This window comes from Anolis sagrei, chromosome 2 (assembly GCF_037176765.1).
Source record: "Anolis sagrei isolate rAnoSag1 chromosome 2, rAnoSag1.mat, whole genome shotgun sequence".
NCBI classification, from domain to species: Eukaryota; Metazoa; Chordata; class Lepidosauria; order Squamata; family Dactyloidae; genus Anolis; species Anolis sagrei.
In genome coordinates, this window is record NC_090022.1 from 64,615,818 (window position 1) to 64,634,946 (window position 19,129).

Genomic DNA, 19,129 nt, shown 5'->3' on the forward strand with positions numbered 1-19,129 from the left:
TGTTATCTGAAATATCATTTTTATCCATGAAATAACCATAGTTTGTCATTGTCATTTTCAAATCCGCAAACTGTTTTTTTTTCCAGTGTCATCCTTGGACATAAGCATAGGCAATCTAGAACTACACATAGAGCTCCATACCTGCAACTGTGGCAGTGGTTTCTGGACTCCCTGTCATTGTTTCATACAGGTATTTACATGACAATTAATACTTTAGATCAGTGGTTTTCCAGGTGTTTTGGACTTCCGACTGTCAGAAATCCTAGCCAGCTTACCAGTTGTTAGGAATTGTGGGAGTTGAAGCCCAAAACAACTGGAGGACCAGAGGTTGAGAACCACTGCTCTAGATGATGAATTATGCTATTGGTGCGGTGGGAAAAAAGTCATAGAAACTGGTGGCTTCATATAATGGCATTGGTATCAGTGCTGTCAAACTAAATTGATCTGTATGCCTTGCAGTTATGGTGAACATAAAGGTCAGGCATGTTAACATTTTGGTTCTTTCCGGCTGTCAGCAGTATATGTGCGTGTGGTGCTTCAGAATAACATTGGGCATAGAAGGCTCCTTATGAACCAATTGCTGGGCAAAATAGATTGTTCAGTTTGTTGAGGGAAATCTTTGTTTCTATGGACAATATTCATCAAGAGAAAGTAGAGGAAAGAATGTTTTGGGATGTCACTCAAGCTGTTTGTTGGCGAAATCAATACAAGAGCTCAAACAATTCCTGCAGAATATGGCTTAGTGCCATGTATATATAGGTTTGCATTTATTAGGAGGTTACATGGAACTATGGGTAACAGAAGGTCATGCATGGCACTTGACAAATTATAGTTCACTGTTAACAAGTTGCAAACAATTGTACAATGTGAGGATACAATAATAGAGACACACAGAACTCTAAAACATGGCTTCATCTTGGGGTTTGCTTGTAAAAAGCTCTCCCAATGCTACATTTAACAAATGGTAAGCTTTTTATGGGAAGAAAACTGTTTTCAGTAAGCTGAGAGGAAACTTCACAGAAAGCAGCCATGTAAAGTTGGAACCTAAAAGTTTGGGGAGAGCATCATGAAAGCAGGTTGAAAGTCTGTACTCCTGCAGAATGAAATACTGTCACTAAATAAACGAACATGCTGTGGGTTCAGCACTGAAACAACTATAGTATGGTCAAAATTCACAACAAAAGAGTGTGGAATGATTTCACAATGAGATGCCCTAGTGCATTTAACGATAAGGCCACAATATCACAGTTGACGAGGACTTCAAAGCATTCTGCTGTATCGCTTTTCCTCTTGGCTTTTATTTTTTTAGTGGATTTTTATTAAATACCTGAAATTTACCTCATTATAGTCCCTTTGAAAAATAACAACATTTTGCTTAAGACAACAACTGGAAAAGCAAACGAGGATCATTCACAAGGAGATTATGTTTGCATAAATGATGTTCACAGTAGACATTTGAACATGTTACAGGTGCACAAAACCACACTCGCCATGGCTAATCAGAGAAGAGGCTGGCAAAAGATTTCCTCAGGTTCCGGATAGTTTCAGCTTTTGCTTCATCCTCATTCACGGACGATCGAAAGAAAGATGACTCCGTGAAGTTGAAGGCATTGGTCAGAGACTGGGATTTACTGCAAGACAAAAACAATAACAAAAGACACAGAAAAGTTAGCGAACTTAGAGCTTCCATTCAAATTTTATTAGTTTCCAGTGAAGGCAGCTTTAACAATTCCCTTTATAATGTTATGTAAATGAGAGCAGGAGATATAAATCACTCATGTCTCACCAGATCTTTGACGCTGAGGACCATGTGTTGGTCAGACTGTGAGCGCTAGCACTCTGCACATTTATAGCACTATATTCCACTTTACCTGCCATGGTAACATTTTGTGACATTATGGGGCTAGTAGTTTAGTGAACCCCAAGACTTCTCTGGCTGTGGGTTCTACATATAAACTGCAAATCTCAGCATCCTATACAATGTTGTCAAGGCAGTTAAAATGGAATATAGCAATATAACAATGTAGTATGATAGTGGACTCAGATTTGTTCACAGATATTTTCTTTTTTTAGTAGTGTATGTGAGGTGCTCAATTCCTTTAACATATAAATGTTACATAGAGGAATCTTCCTGAAATCTCTATCACCACATCTCTATATATCACATTGAGGTTTGGAACAAAGACCATAAAGAGTATAATTTAGGTCCAAATGAAGTGACTTATCATTGGAGCCAGATCATTGATCAGAATCAATCATGGCCAGCTAATACCTCCCACAAAGGATCCTCCAGGCAGCAACCAGCCAGGCTTTGAAGCTTCAAAGCCATTAAATGCTAATCAAGGTGGCCAATTGCAACATTTACACTTGCCTCAAGCAGACAAGAGTTCTTTCTCCCACCCTGGACATTCCATGGATATATAAACCTCACTTGCCTAATTCCCAACAGGCCTCACAACCTCTGAGGATGCCTGTCATAGATGTGGGTGAAACATCAGAAGAGAATGCTTCTGGAACATGGCCATATAGCCTAGAAAACTCTCAACAACCCAGTGATTCTGCCCATGAAAGCCTTCGACAACACAAATAATGTTTATTTGGAAATGAAGCCCATTGATTTCAGTGACATTTAGTCCCTGGTAAGTAAATAGGAATGCAACCTATGGCTTAACTAAGTTTAGTTTACTTTATCAGTGGCATGTACACGGCAATGCTAAATATGTTTGATACGCTACTATGTCCCTCAAACAGGACCCAAACCCCAAGATTGGGTGGGGGTGGAAGAGAAGTACCTTATCCAAAGGATCCACTAAAGAGTAAAAAGAAAAAAATCTAGAACAATTTGAAGATGTAAAACAATCAAATACAGATCATTCGGAGCAAAAGAGAAACAAGGACAGCATCAATCCCAGGTGTCTAGCTTGGCAGCTGAAAACCTGCCAAAGCATGCTGCTGGTGAAAAGACAACAAGGATTGAAGGCTGCCCAGCTTCCTTGATTCAGAACCCAGGAACAGTCAGGGTTGGCTGAAGATTGAGAGATGTCCCAGTAAGTAGAGCAGTTGTTGGACAGGAAGCCCAGAGCCAGAGTTCAAAGAGGCCGAAAAATGGCTTGGAAACAGGCAGAGAAAGAGGCACCCATAATCCTTGCATCATTTGTTCCGAAATAGCATTTCTCAACCAAATGAGGCTGGACTGTTCCACCTGCTTTGTCCTATAAAATCCGAGGCTAATAAAAGGAAAAGGCTGTGAGGCTGCTATGCGGTGGCGCTTGGGCTTCTTATTCTGAACCTCGGCATGAAGCAACAGTTCATAGCTTGCCTGTTTTCAACACAGACCTTTTGTTGGAAATCAGAGCAAGCGATGTAGCATGTGTGCTCAGTCTTTCATTTCTATTGTACCTGTATTTAACATTCCCTGAAAGGAAGGAGTGGAGAGGCAAAGCAGGACCTCACTTGATTAGGAACACAAAATAAATGGTCTAATTAAATATTTATTCATAGGGCAATAACCTGCACACACATGTTAAGCAAGACCATGTGGGTGAGAATGCAAGGCAGAGACTTGCCAAATGAACTCAGTACAGTTAATCCTATTGGCAATTTGGCTTGAAGGTTTTTTGGGGGGTGGGGGTGGGAACTGAAATAACTCTCTTATGCAGCTTGTGAGTCCTTCAAGCAGGCTCAGTGGCATACATATTTCAGGTCTTAAGGAATGACCTCAAGTTGTGCCATGCCAGAAAATAAGCAGCTTGGATGAAACATGCTGATACCAGCTGGCATGATAAACTATGATGTTATGCTGGTGTTTCCAGGGAAGTAGCAGCACTAACTCCGACACTAACCCTGAATGTGATGCTTAGGATGGGAGAAGAAAACAGAAACATTTTTTAAAGTTATATTTGAATTCAGGGAATTTCAGTTCACGTGAGGACAATGTCATAAAGAATTGGGATAATTAAAGGTGGTTTATTATTTGCATTGGAAAGTTTTAAGGCCAGTATTTCACAATAGTTTTTTCATAATTAATCTGATGTTAAAGAAGCCCTTGGCCTGAATCCTAGTGGTAAGTCTCCAACTACAGTAAACCCATTGAATCAACTGTTGAACAGTGAGCCAACACATAGCTAAATGCCACTGATTCAGGGGGTTTAGACTGGGACTGCAGCCCTTCCTTTATTGTGGTCCCTTGAAGTTAAACATAAAACAATGAGGGTGTTTTTATTTATATCCATATGAGACCCAAAGCAATAAAAGCAATACAGCTAAAACAAGCCTTGAATACAAAAAATTCAAAAAGCATTTAAACAAAATGCTAATTTCAAGCAACTACAAGTATATTTAAGAAACTGCATTAATTTTGATGGGTCAGGACTCCAATGTTTCTTTCTTCCCTTCATGGCTTTCATACTTGATATTTATTATGTTCACTCATTTTTACGAATGCATTTACATGATGATGGCAGTTGTCATCCTGTATTTCCGCTGTGCTCTTCTTTCTTTCAATCACAAAAAGTGACAAGGGGTGTGTGTGGGGAGGATGCACTGACTTCCCATCTTTTCAGGATGGTTTTGATGTGTGCAGTGAGGTATAAAGTATGCAAACATGCATTTATAACTCAGTGCATCTTCACTATCACTTTTAAAGTCAGCAGCATTTTACCTGAAGCCTCTTTTTTATTTATACCACATATCACACCAGCAAGTATGTAGGAAACATAGCTGGATTCATTATACTCACAAAAGCCCTGAACACTTAAAGTGTGGAACACCAATTGCAATTTGAGCACATTACCGTATTTCATCTAATCTAATGTGCATCTTGTTTCAAAAACTTTAGGGAAAAAAGAATTTTCTTAGAATTGAAAAAAAAAAGGATTTTCTTATAATATGTTTGAGCATTTCCTCTGCATGCACAGTACCTTTCCCCCCAATGTGGCTTTGTCTTTTCTGTGGGGTGAGCAGGGAATGTGAAGAAAACCATAAATCATCTGTCTGCATGAATCTATATTATTATGTCTATAGATCCATTCCAGGGGCAGCAGAAACTTAGCAGCATTTAGCAAAAATACCAGAAAACAGCCGTTTGGCTGAGGATGAAATGTAGGGAATGGCAGAGATTTTGGAGCTGGGACCCTTCCTCTTCCTCCCTCTCAGAGGTGAAACAGTTTTGAAAGACCAAAGAAAATGGCAAATCTAAAGAGTTATAACTTGGAAAAAAATAAACCAATATGGAGTTTGTGATCTATTAGGTATGTACATATTGGAATATTATAGTTTCTTGTTATTGCCTTGCTTGTGACCTCCCATGACTCTTCTGTAATTAAGGATCCCAGTAGAGAAAGATTTATGAAGGTGAAGGTAAAATACAAGCAGTTGCCAAGTTATGAAAAAGATAGGTTCTGTAGGTTTGTTCTTAACTTGGCTGTAAGTTGGAGCAGGTACATTATTAAGTGTAACTCCAGTGAGAGAGATATACATATAAAGAGAGAGAGAGAGAGAGAGAGAGAGAGAGAGAGAGCGCACTTTATATAGCATAGGGAAGGGTCAACACCCCTATGATGCTTGTTTGGCTGTCTGTGCCTCTTTTCAGAAGTTTTCACCTCATATCCTGTCCCTGTGATAATTTGATTTTGATTTGGCTTGTTGTGCAAACACAAGGATTGGTGATAAAGTTTCAGTTGATAAACCTTTCCCCATGAAAATTCTTTCAGAGTTGAATTTCCCTTCTTAGGGATAGATTTCTCTCCCTTCCTGTTATCTTACCTCCATTTATAATTATAGTTGTTTGTAAATTGGATGTTTGCAACTCATAGACTGCCTGTATTGTGGATGACCAAATGTTATATTGAAATATCTTCACTAGAGGCATTGGAAGCAATGACTCGAATTGGATTGGTGACATGTGCTAGATTAACTTGGGTTACACCAGTATATGGAATCATTGGGATGCTGCCATCCTCTGCAGAAAGCAGCTTCTCAGCCCCATAACATGGCCTCACAGCCATTTAGAGACCAGGGAGGCTCTGGAAAATCCAATTGCAGCTTCACAACCATGGGGAAAGAACAGACATTTCTCTACCATATTTCTAGTCGTATTACTAGTGCAGCTAGACACCACCTGATCTTCCCATTCTCCTCCAACTATTTTAAGACACGGTGCAGCTAGTGAAGAAGAAGAGAGTCAGAAGCAGTGGGCCCAGAAGATTAAGGTAATGTATTGCTCTCAAATGCCAAACAAGAAGTATTATTAATGTCACAATATATGTGTGGTGAAAGAGAATGTTATTTAAAAGAAAATTCCAAGTTCACAGAATTTAGTTGTTTTTTGTGTGTTATCTGCTGTCTACACCTGCATTTAAAGATTCTGTATTCTATAAAAGCAAAATCTAAAACTATAGCAAGTTATGTCAAATCTATTTCAAGTGATCCATTGGGGTTCACTGTGTGCAGCCCTATGTATGACATGCACCACTTGTGCAATGATTGTGGGCATACTTACATTTTGGCAATAAAAATTTCTCGAGGCTTTTAGATGAGCCTTTTTAAACTGGAAATTTGAGGTTGTCTGAATGGTTGAAGGTTAAAAGTTTAAGTAGATAAGGGTTCCTTTTTTCCTCCTCAGCAGTTGTGTTACAGACAGCAGAAGTGCAAATGAGTCAATTCCGTTTGGAGTAGTGGGGAGAAACAGATGATGACACATTCCCCAAATCTGGGTTCCTAGGAGAAGAAATCTGCATGTACTGCAATAAATGTTGCTTTTCCAGCACATTATATTCTTCACTGGAAATTCTCCCATTGCCGGTTAATATGACATATGCAGTTACAAAAGGTAAAACATTTTTTTCACCCAAAGAGGGTATTTGTTTTTTGTACAGTTTGCATTCAAAGCTTTCTGTCAAACCAATGCAAAACAAACATGGAGAAAATAAAACATAGTCTTACTTCAGTTGTGGGTGTGACTGAGGCTTCTGGGGTGGTGCTGCTGCTGAGAGCTCAGTCTCTTTGTCTGTCTGTGGCCCAGCAGTTGATGGACCTGGGGCCTGGCTGCGTGGTGGTTGAATTGCAGGGCCAGGTGGACGTGGAGGCACGGAACTTGAGGGCTTTGCGGATTGCCCCGGAGGGAACACACGCTGTGGTTGCAATGGCTCCTGGTTTTGTGACTGCATTCCTTGGGGTTGCACTGGGCCCCCTAGGTTCAGCACAAGAAAAACTTCATAATGTATCAGTAATTTTGTACTGCCTCTTATATCCAACACTCTAAAAATATAATCCTAGAACCAAAAAATTTCAGCGTTAGGATGCCTAGCCAACTTTTTGTTACCATTATTATTAGCCATAATTCTGTGTAACTGGAAAGTGGGTGGATGTCTACACCAATGCTAAGAAAAACATTACTGCTAGCAGTCACATTTCCTTGCTGCTTGGGATCAACAACTACCTAAACCAAGACACATGAGTTGCAGCATTTTTCCATAACATTTCCAAACTTCCCCAATAAGCAAGAAAGATTTCACAAGTTGTTCCATTGCAAACTGAATGCAGTGGGAGTTACAACTAACAGAAATCTAGTAGGTGTAAAAAAAAAAGGTCAAAGGTGGGCACATTATAACCTCCATTTGGATGGTTCAAACACCTAAAGAATTACTATCGCGTAAACAGAAATAAATACATTTTTCCTGCAATATATGCGCTTGCCTGGTGTCCAGATGGAATAACCTGTTGAGGGGCATCCTCAAGAGCCCAGCTGCTTTCTTTTCTTATGGATCTTTAGCTTTGAATTGGCAGCTCTACAAATAGAGTATACTCTCAAATCACACTATCAGCCTAAGCTAGTTATTTTGCTACACAATATGCTTTTGGGTATCTCATATGGCCTACAGCCATTTCAGTTTCAGTGCAGCTTAAAGACCAGAAACGTTGTTGAATTTAAATATATTTACTATGCAAACTTACTATGCAAACAAATGAATGCTTATTCAGGGTATATTGTGTCAACAGTTGTACCACAACATAGTGTTATACCAGCATTGCCATTATGAAACTCCTTGGCTAGGACATAAAATATGATGAGCCTAAAGAATTGTCCACCCTGGACAGTGTGTCTACTCCATGGTCTAGACAATTTGTCGTATAAGATGAAAAAAAGCAAAACTTCCTCTGTGTTCCTCACTGGAACCTTATCAGATGTTTGCACTTTGCTTGTTCACTTTGGGTGGTGGCTGTGATCAGGACTCTGTGCATACAACAAGGTTTATTCTCTTTTCTAGAGAAATAGCTTCTCTAGAAAAGAGATGGGAAATCCAATTCATAGAGTAATTTCGTGTTTGCATCAGAATACACATGAAGCTCCAATTTGGGAAATGGGAACAAACAATATTTTGCTCAATGTAATCGTTAAGGTGTAAGCAATGTTCCCACAAATAAAACTATGCTTTGGCCCTCATGATATACCCTGATGGAAAGGAAACATACCTGTATTGTAGTAATAATGAGACAGGTTTGTACACCACACAGTAAATTGTGAAATCACATCAGATGATTATTAGTTTATCAGAATGATGCTGCATGATCAGCCAAGCTTGCGTCTGTTTAACTGAAAAGTAACTTAAAAAGCACTCCTTCAGTATGGACTGTCTGCATACAGTTTCACCTATAGGTCTATAAAGATTTCATAGATGTTGCAAAATATTTTTCTTCTCTCATATCCTGAATATCATGTCTACACCAAGGCCAAATGTTTGTTGGACTTTTTACTTGGTTCAAAAATCAGTCATTCAGTACTATACAGCTGAGCCTGGGGCAACCTTACTATGAAGATTTTAAAATATCTTGCAAAGTAACAACTGTTTTAAAAGGAAATTCTTGGGAAGATCTCTCATTTTCTCCTTCAAGATAAAATGCAAATTGATGCAATTATTTCAGAAAAAATTCTACAGTAGTAAAATATATATTATTTTATGCTGTAAGTTGTCACAACTTGTTTTAGTTCTAGGAACATACACTTTGAGAGTCACTAGTTAGAGTCCTGTTCATCTGATGTATTAGGTAAAAAGGACACATGGAAGAAGAGAATCCAAGATCGTATCTCCTTTCCTGCCTTGAATGCATAGCTTATGTTGCTATAGCTTAGGAACAGAGCCCATGCGTACTTAAACTGTACATGTGATTAAGATGTTGAAAATCTGTATGAATATATTCCTGCTTACAAGCTTTACTGAATATGTTTGGGTCACAAGTGACCTCAGTCTGCTCAAAATCTTTTTGTAGCTGCCTTGCAGAATGACTAGGTATGACCGAGCAATCAACATTGTGCCCACTATTTATTTTGGACTGTACCTCTCATCACCTGCAGTCACTGGCCATTCAGACTGGAATTGTAGTCCAAATCATCTCAAGGGCACTAAAGTGCTTACGTCTGGATCAGAAGGTGTCCATAAGCAGAGACTTTTAACTGTGGGCTGCTTTGTTTTAGGATGGAAAACCAAGCTTCCTTGATGAATATTTTTGGTTACTTAGAGTTTTTTTTAAAAGTTTGATTAAAAGATTTCCCCCATTTGGTATGAAGCCTTGTATGCCAGAAACTATACACTGAAGACAGATGTAACTTTTCTTTATTGCACATTAAGCTGTACAAGAGATTTCACAAAATATATACTGCAGTCACACTTCAGCATTTGCTCACTTTCTTGCAGCCGGTTTGGTACAAAAAGGCAACAACAACAACAATAATAATTATTGGAAAAGCTTTTACAAAAAAAGAAAAAAATCCAAACACACACCAAATCCCTGGACATTAATCCTATATTGAAAAATATCACTTCCCTATTTCTCACAATATTGCACCTAAGCATGCTTGCATGCAGAGAGACATTTTGGTTTGCTTCTGATCTGTGGCAGGTAGTACTGGTGTGTGCCCTTCTAAGACCTTTTGTGTTGAACACATTGAAGTCCCATTGAGAGACAAATAATTTCTCTATGGTCTGCACATGTGCGCGTGCACACACACGTACACACACACATACAGCCCATCAACAATGCACAAAAGCATCTGTAAATACTCAAGAGTACTACATGCAAGAAAACACTCATGGCTTGATATTAATGGCATTCAGTCAGTAGGTTCATTTCTTCACCCCAGGAGGGGGATATGTTTTGACTGAGATTTGGAGGAGGGGAGCAGAGAGGACCTGATGTGCATGCATTCTACACAACCCAAAGGATCAGTGTGGTCATCAAAAGATCACTAACTAGTAACAATGACTATAAAAACAGAAGGTTCTTAATTATAGTAGACCAAAATGGGCATGAAACAGTAGCATGCCCACCAAACATCAAAATTACAATCAAAAGCAGCTTGAAATCCTCAGCTTACTAGCTGAATTAAAAGCAAAACAAAAACAAAAACAATTCCCCAAATGTACAACTCCCTCTACAGAAAGCTAACCAAGAAAGAATGCAACGACCACTGGATAATGGAGCTATACGCTTTGCTGATAGTGTTTAAAAGGGAAATAAAGTCAAATCCTGGCATGGTTTCACATGAAAACAGACTTGATTGTATTAACCTAGGGGACTACTATTTGTATTAGAATCTAAGATGAAACAGAGCTATTTCCTTTGCTCACAGCTATTTCTACAGTATGCTTAAGATGTGCACCTTAATGTTTACAGGCTAGATTTTCTGTAACTGTTTAAGTGTCTGCCTGGATATTGCTTGTAAGATTATACACACAGCCAGTGGTTATGTGACAGTCATAAGCAATTATGGCTATAAGAAAGTTTGGCAAAAGCAAAACCGTTCAGGTCACCTTGCACTATAATTCATATTTACATACATTGAGTCAAACAATGACATTCTAAGCCTAAGCTTTTTTTCCTCCTTGAGGGTCATCCACTGATATGTAAACATTTCTTCATGTTTCCTGTTGTTTATGCTTAAAATGATTAATTCAGCCACAGCTGAATAGTTCTGGTATTTAAATTGTGTGGCCACACTATTAGCTAGTACAGAACAACATAGCCACATACTGCATCCATGAAATATACTGAAAACCAAAACCGGAACCAACAACAAACAAATCCATACATATTTGAAGATCCCAACCAGAGTGGCAAGTGCAGTATTTTGAAAATAAGGCTTTGAATGGCCTATCAAAAGTTGTAATTTACCTGCATTATTTAGGTAGGAATTTCTGGTAAACACTTGCTTTAATTCTGGGCAAGACCAGATGGCTACTTCATAAACACCAAAGAAGCTCTCTCATTGAACTTAAATACATTCAGTAGCTTCATATTGAACCAATATTGCACACTGATGGCCCATTTTATAGTACTGAGGCTAAGAATTTAATGCAGATTTTTAAAATAGAAAAAACATCTGCATTGAAAATACAGGATATTTATGCATGCCTTGAAATAATTCCTTCTTATATCATAGGAAATGATGAAAATAAAAATACTAATCTTTCATTTTACCTATGAGTATGAACTCAATAATTAGTAATCTTTACAAAATTATAAAAAAGAATGGTTTTATTTAATACCCTACTCAATGAGAGATTTTAAAAATATTAGAATCAACTTTCTGTGTTAATCATGCACATTTTTAAAATGACTGTAACACACGTTCTCACACAATTAAGCAAAAGTATTTAAATCTCAACCTGCATTGGTTATTCTTTACCCCACAATATAGAATATTTCAAAAAAATACTGTCTAACCATTCTTAATATACAGTCAAACTGACTCAGTAGAGGCACAATTCTTGTACACTGTTGACAACGGCCCTGAATCACAAGTTATACAGAGAAACGTTAAGTAAGCATTACAACACAAACATGAACAGATAAACAACCAGACAGTATAGTTGACACTGCATAGAAAAAACACAGTCCAGGTCAGCACTGAAACAATGCAAAAACTGCACAAAAACTGGTATTGTTTGATTCCTTTTTTTTTTTTTGGCTTTAACCCCTGTTTTTAATCTCAATAATTTAAGTAGCCTGGACTTGTTTTGGTCCTACTGCAACGCCATTACAGTCGAGAATGTACTGTAAACAACCTTGAGGAGGTGGTCGCTGGGGTGGGACTTTGCTTGATTCTGGATCCTTATTTGAGCCACTCTGCAATATAAAAACAAAGCAGAAGAAAAGTTTAAGAAGACGGATTACAATATGGTATCATAACAGAATCCTAAGTAGGAGACCATCCTAACTCATCTTAGGATTCCATATTACAAGCATCTCGTATCAAATAAAAACAAAGTCCGAGGATTAAACTCAGCATCTCTAAATAACTCTAAATAGTACTAGGATCCACATCACATGTTCTCTTTATATAACAGCAGGTACTAGAGTGTGTACTTAAAATTTAGAGACATGCTGCTGGTGGGGAGGAGAACACCAATCTTTTATTTCCCATCCCCACACTGCTGTTATCTCTCAACAAAAAACCAGATCCAGTTAAAATTGGTCCTTTTCTATGGGTCCAATATAGGTGCAGGGGAGGTGATTTTTCCCCAGACTATCAAAAAACAATAAAGAAATTAAATTGGGCTGCAATGCCCTATAGTGAAAATCTAGCAACGATTACTGTCAACTATGGGCACTTCCAGACAGGGGTAAAACTCGTGATGAAGTGAATTTTAAAAACCTGCTTTGGCATGGGTTTTTGTTCTCATAAGCCACCCAAAACCCAGGCTTTCCTGGGAAGGGTGGCTACACGCCATCCCAATAACTATTGGGATGGCATGCAGCCACCCTGAAGCCTCCAAAACAACCTTTACAAAAGAAAACTTGTCCAACCACCATTGAGGTTCTCCTTGCATCCTCCTGCCATGATGAAATGATGCACCAGGAGACTTGGGGGGGGGGGGGAATTGTGGAGTGGGAGAATAATTGCTTCTTGCCTCCTCTTTCCTAGAGGATTATTTTTTTCACTCCAGGAGGATGCAAGGAGCACTTTAATAGCAGCTGGGTAAGTTTTCTTTTAAGGGTTGTTTGGTGGTTGGGGTGAGGGGTTGGGCACCATCCCAGACCTTTGGGCTCCTGGAGCTACCAGGGCTACCCAGAAGTAAGGCTACCTGGAAGTGAGTCCCCACAGGCCCAATACCCCATTAGACCCAGGCCTTTCAGGAAGGCCCGGATCTAATGGGGTATTTGATTAATTCAGAATAACCAAGGTTATCCCAAATTTGTTTTTACCATTTGGATGCCCCTGGTAAAAACCAAGACAGGTCCCGGATATGGGACCGCCGGATGGGCTCTAAGAGAACAAATCCAAGTAGTTATTAACTATGTGTTTTACATCAATTCTGCTTTGGCAAGCATGACCTTTCCTTCAACCCATCAATATGAATTCAGTTTCATAGACAGGTAGATTAAAAAAAATATTTAGTTGGGTGTCAACAATGAACAATGGCTAATTTACCAGAACACATATTGAAATATTCTCAGGAACACAATAAAAGAAATAATTAGTTATGAAGCATTTTTCTAAAGACCTGTAGAATGTAGAGTTTGATTCTACAAGAAAGAAAGACAGCGAAAGAGAAAGGCTTAAGGTGTATTTTCATACACTTTATTTAGAAGACTTGGGGAAAATTTGGATGCAGTGCTTCTCAGAGTATGCTTGTTTTAAAAAAGATCAAACCCAAGAATGATTCTTATAAGGGAAATTCAAATTAATATACAGGTTTACCAAAGATATTGGCTTCTTTTCTTCTATGTTTATTCTTGGAAGCAAGAAAACAAAGTCCAAATTAAACATAATACTTGTAATGCACTTTGCAACTCATTCCTTGGCATTTTAAAAGTAAATTGAAGGGGTGTGTATATGACAGTCATGAAACTGCTACTTGTGGAAACGGTATAATATTTTACTTTGACCCTATGTGTCTTAATTGCTGCATTTAGAAGGTCATGGTAATTCAGAAATGATGTGTTTTTCTTCTGGTGCTTAAATGAGTGTTATTGCTTCTTGCGGATTTACAAGTATTTCCATTTTCTGATGTAGCAGAACCCAACGCCCTCTCTCCACATGATTTACTCCTTAGTTCTGTTATCTTGCCCTCTTGATAACCTGTGTGGTTCGCTTTTTCTGGACACAAGCTCAGAACACAAAGTGAAGACACAGTCAGAAAACACAGCAGGGGAATATATGTGATGTTGCATAGAGAAACTGAAAAATACAAGCATGGGATTTTTTTTGTCATGTCAGGAGCGACTTGAGAAACTGCAAGTTGCTTCTGGTGTGAGAGAATTGGCTGTCTGCGAGAAAGTTGCCCAGGGGACGCCTGGATGATTTGGTGTTTTTATCATCCATGTGGGAGGCTTCTCTCATGTCCCCGCATGAGGAGCTGGAGCTGATAGAGGGAGCTCATCCACCTCTCCCCAGAATCAAACCTGTGACCTGTCGGTCTTCAGTCCTGAAGGCACAGGGGTTTAACTCACTGCACCACTGGGAAATGGCAACTTGATGGAAATTATTCCTGTACACATCAAGTACAGTTTTCCTAGTGCTCTGCAATTGAGCAGGGAAAACAGATTCAACACATTCATTTCAGCTGAAATGCATACCTCCAGGAACAATGTTGGTAAAATGAAGAATTTGGAAGGGTAGCTTAGGTGACAAAAAATCTGTCTAGCATTTGGACAAAATCTCTGTACAGGTAAATGAATGTTTAATAATGATGTAAAGGCTATTAACTTCTGTTCATGTTTTTCTTATACCTAAAAAATCACACTGGGATTCTTCACTCTTGAAAGTTTTTAAGGGCAATTTACTGGTGCAGAAATACATCTGGTTTATCTAACTGACACAGGGGTTTGTCCTACTAAAAGAGGATAAACTGTGCTTTAGAAGTAACCTTTGGACTAGTGAAAGGATGTCTATATAGAGCTGCAGCTTATATAAAACGTAGATTCGTATAGTTAGTGCAGCATTGGGAACCCTGGTTTTCCCTGGCAAAGAAAAAAGCACTATAAGTACTTTTAAAAAAAACAACAAACTTTTTTCTTTTTAGTCTTTGTCTTTCCATTTTGGTGGAACACAGAGATTTTTGCCTATTCAGCCCTAATGTTTTTTTGACTGATTGAAACTGTTTAGGTAGATAGATTTCCTGAAGCTAAGTTTTTCACAGTAACACAGAGAACCAATGTTTGTTGGATATGGAGGCATCTGAACTTCCCAGAGGCATTAATTATATTTTTCAAGTATTGCTTGAGGATGATTATTTAAAAACTTTACCAAACCAACCAACCTGCAATCTAAGCTTAATATAGACCATCTCAAAGGAAATGCCTTTGACTTAAATTAGGCTTCCCAGCATGCTAGATCATGCTTCCTGTTCACTGCATTTCCTCAAATATATGCTTTGTTTGAGGATTTTGTAGGCTTAATAGCTCTTGCACCCTTTCCGACGGATGCACTTGCTGCTCCCTAATCACTGGCTGAAGTTCCCTAATTGTATCAGACACACAATTTAAAAGCAAACATTCACTAGGATTTGCAGGCACTTCATATCACTCATACAGCCATATCACCCATGCTGGTGAGGTGATTTGCATAAGTTGAACCAAGATAAATGAATTACTGTAAGAAATTAGTAAGAGTGATTACTTTTACTCAGATAATTTTGATTTATTTTTGCCCAAGGAGATTAAATGGCTGTTGTGGTTTCTCCATATTTAGGCCTGGCAGAGAACATTTGTTCAGAGTATAGATTTCAATCAGGACAATAAAAAGTCATGGTATTTCCATTTCTTTTAGAACATTCCATTGTTATTCATGATCTATACCAGGGGTCCTCAAACTAAGGCCGGGTGCCGAATATGGCCCCCCAAGGTCATTTACCTGGCCCTTGCTCAGGGTCAACCAAAGTCTGAAATGACTTGAAAGCACACAACAACAACAACAATCCTAGCTCATCAGCCAAAAGCAGGCCCACACTTCCCATTGAAATACTAATAAGTTTATATTTGTTAAGATTGTTCTTCATTTTAATTACTGTATTGTTTTAAAGTGGGGTTTTTTTGCACTACAAATAACATATGTGCAGTGTGCGTAGGAATTCATTCATGCTTTTTTCAAAATATAATCTGGCCTTCCAACAGTTTGAGGGACTGTGACCTGGCCCTCTGCTTAAAAAGTTTGAGGACCCTTGATCTATACAGTAGTTTGTTATAGTCCCATAAAATAAAGATGTAAATCCTTGATGATTTCATCCCCAAATCCCCCACCACCACCACCACCACCACTTCATGAGAAAATATATGTTTCTTGGCAAGATTCACTGCATATTCAAACATAATATTATTGATTACAGATTGATCTTTTTTCTTCCTAAAGATATTACTGGATTACTGTAATGTTAAACAGATATATAAATATTATTTAGCTTGTAGTCTGCATAGTATGGTAATATATTATTAGAATAAGGTAAGTGGCCTATTGAGATTGAGAGCATGAAATATTAAAAGTTGATGGTGATTCGCTTGGTATTTGAAAGGGACTTTGGAAAGGCTTGTGTGAGAAACAACCAGTTACTCATTTGAGTAAATAGTTTAATTTAGAATTAGTTAAATTAGAGCAGGATAGCAGATCTAACAGTCAAAGCCATTTTAGCCAGGGGCATGAATGTAGTACATGAGGTGTGGTAGGATATTTTGAATAAATAAGTAGTTAAGTTACTGTAACTATATGCTTCAGTGCCCTAAGCCATATGTGTCAAATGCAAGGCCCGTGGGCTGAATTGGCTCTGCAGATGCTATACTCCAACTTTTATATTCCCCATCATTAGACATCATGACTAGAGCTGATGGGAGTTGTGAGACAATAACATCTGGAGGACTGCAGTTTGTTCTTTAGTCTGGAAAGTGGGGTTTGAATTTAGATATAAGGCTTGTGGATATGATGTCTGACTTTAACATTTCTTTTAATCTTTCCTCAACCTCAGAACAAGTGCTGTCAAGTTGGAATTCCCATTATCCTCAGTCTCCATGCTGGATCATCAAAGTGATGGGGATTGTTGTTCAATAACATCTGGGAACCCAAATTTGGTAAAAACTGAAAAGCACCAACCACTATATATAGTTGGCCTTCTGTATCCATGGATTCTCCATCCAGGGATTCAATGGCCTTTTCAAATCAACCAGAAGGAAGAGTGTCCCTCAATGAAAATGAGTTTATCAAGCATAAGTCATATTTGATAAACCTTTGTTTAATTATTTAGTAACATACATAGCTCTTAGTTTATGCCAATGCTACTCAGACTAACTAAGACAGGTACCATATATGCCCATCAGACACAGATCTTTCTTTCTTTTCTGGATACTCATTGCAAATCAGCAACCAATGGCTTGCAGGCTGACTGCCACATTGAGTCAGGATGAGTACAGAGAGGGAGACAGAGACTGGGGCAGCCCATATTCCTTGTTGGGATATTGGCTTTATAGCCTTCTAACTGTAAGAACCTGTACTTGCTATTGGCCGTGATAAAAGAATTTCATCTTGTATACTTACTTGCATCCAACAGTTTGGGGGACCCTCTGTTTAAAAAGTTTGGGGACCCCTGATCCATACAGTAGTTTTTTTATAGTCTCATAAAAAACTGGAGCAGGAAGTGGGCAATAAAGAGTTTTCTTCTTGCACTCAAAAGGATCACACATAATATAAAGACCAGTGAAGAAGAGAAGGAGTCAGTTGCTCCTTCTCTTCCCTCAGAACAGAAAATTAAATGAAGCAAAGAATGAGAAGTTGTTGCTTGGAAGGCAAGACCGAAGCGGGCATTTTAATCTATTCTGGTAGTTGGGACTAGGATTTCTTGTTAACTGGAATAGCATATTTCACTCATTTGTAAGCTGCCCTGAGTCCCCCCTCGGGGGTGAGAAGGACAGGATACAAATATGTGAAATATATATATATATATATATATATATATATATATATATATATATAGGATCATAGTAGCAGAACAGTGTCAGGATCTAAAGACAATCTCTCAAGTAGAACATAACATAGCTCTAGTTGCAGAAGCATATCAAAAGCCCAAACCCCCAAAGGACCACTTCTAAGTCAGCATCATTTCTCTAGCTATACACCGATTCTAATATTTCATGAAGTGGAAAGTGCCAATCAGACCATCCAATGGGCCTTGTTATCCCTAAGTATCTTAAAACTGCAATGTGTGGAAGCGGGAACAGTATACTTCTCAATGTAAGATCCTGGGAAACCTGATAAGAAGGTGTTATTGCTCTCATATCCAGATTGTGAGTTCTTCATAACCATCCATATCCATAAAACAGATTCATACATCTAAGTGACCACTGCGAGAACAGACTGCTGGGCCAGACAGGTCTCTGGTTTGATCCAGCAGAGCTTTTCTGACATTCTTGAAATGTTCCACTTTTAAAAATGGTTGACCTTCCTTTAGCAGTTAATATATTTCTGCAGGTCTTCGGTAGTGTCTCAGCCTTAAATCTTCTGACTTAATTTCAACATGTGTTTGCCTCTAAGATTTGATTTATTGATATGGGTATATTTCTCATTTGCATATTTCATTATTCTATATTTCTCAGTCATTTTCTTTCTTAGCAGGGTTTTTTATAAGGAGAAGAGTCACAATGGGATGTCTTTGTACTTAGGAAGCTTCTAGTAGTTATACTGGAACCACTCTGACCTTAAAAATTCAATCTGCATATTTCAGAAGACACAACATGAATATACTTGTTGATGAGGCTGACATAAATTTTTCTAGAGTTTTTTAAAAATAGACAGTATATAAGTAAATTGAAGACATAAAGTTGGATAGTGCTACTCATAATGGTGGTCCATGGATCGGTGCCAGTCTGTGAATTAATGGCTGCCAGTCTATGGTGTGTTTCCAGGAAAGAAAGAAACAATTGGAATCGGTCAACACAAATATGGTGCTGGCCCCAGCACAATTGGGAAAAGTTTTAATAGTCCCCCACTTCAGATAGCATGAGAAACAATGTTCTAGTTACCTTGGAGAAGTGCTTTCTCATCATTCATCATTCATCAAGACCAATAAAAAAAAAACTGAGCATGAAGTAAGCTATTTAGCTTTTTGCCATACAGCAACAGCTCCATCTGCCGGTTCATTGAGGCAAC

At 38.4% G+C, this 19,129-nt stretch overlaps 1 protein-coding gene across 1 annotated transcript in view; it reads right to left on the reverse strand.

Annotated features, from left to right (window-relative positions):
• Positions 1–722: 722 nt before the first annotated feature.
• The window catches only part of SYN2 (synapsin II), a 176,625-nt gene continuing 158,218 nt past the window's right edge, over positions 723–19,129 (reverse strand). Inside the window, exons 11-13 of the mRNA XM_060765944.2 lie at positions 12,063–12,123; positions 6,943–7,189; positions 723–1,631 (exon numbers count right to left, since the gene is read on the reverse strand). Of these exons, the coding sequence (XP_060621927.2) occupies positions 1,496–1,631; positions 6,943–7,189; positions 12,063–12,123 (444 nt within the window). The 3' untranslated portion in view covers positions 723–1,495. The remainder of the gene's footprint in view (positions 1,632–6,942; positions 7,190–12,062; positions 12,124–19,129) is intronic.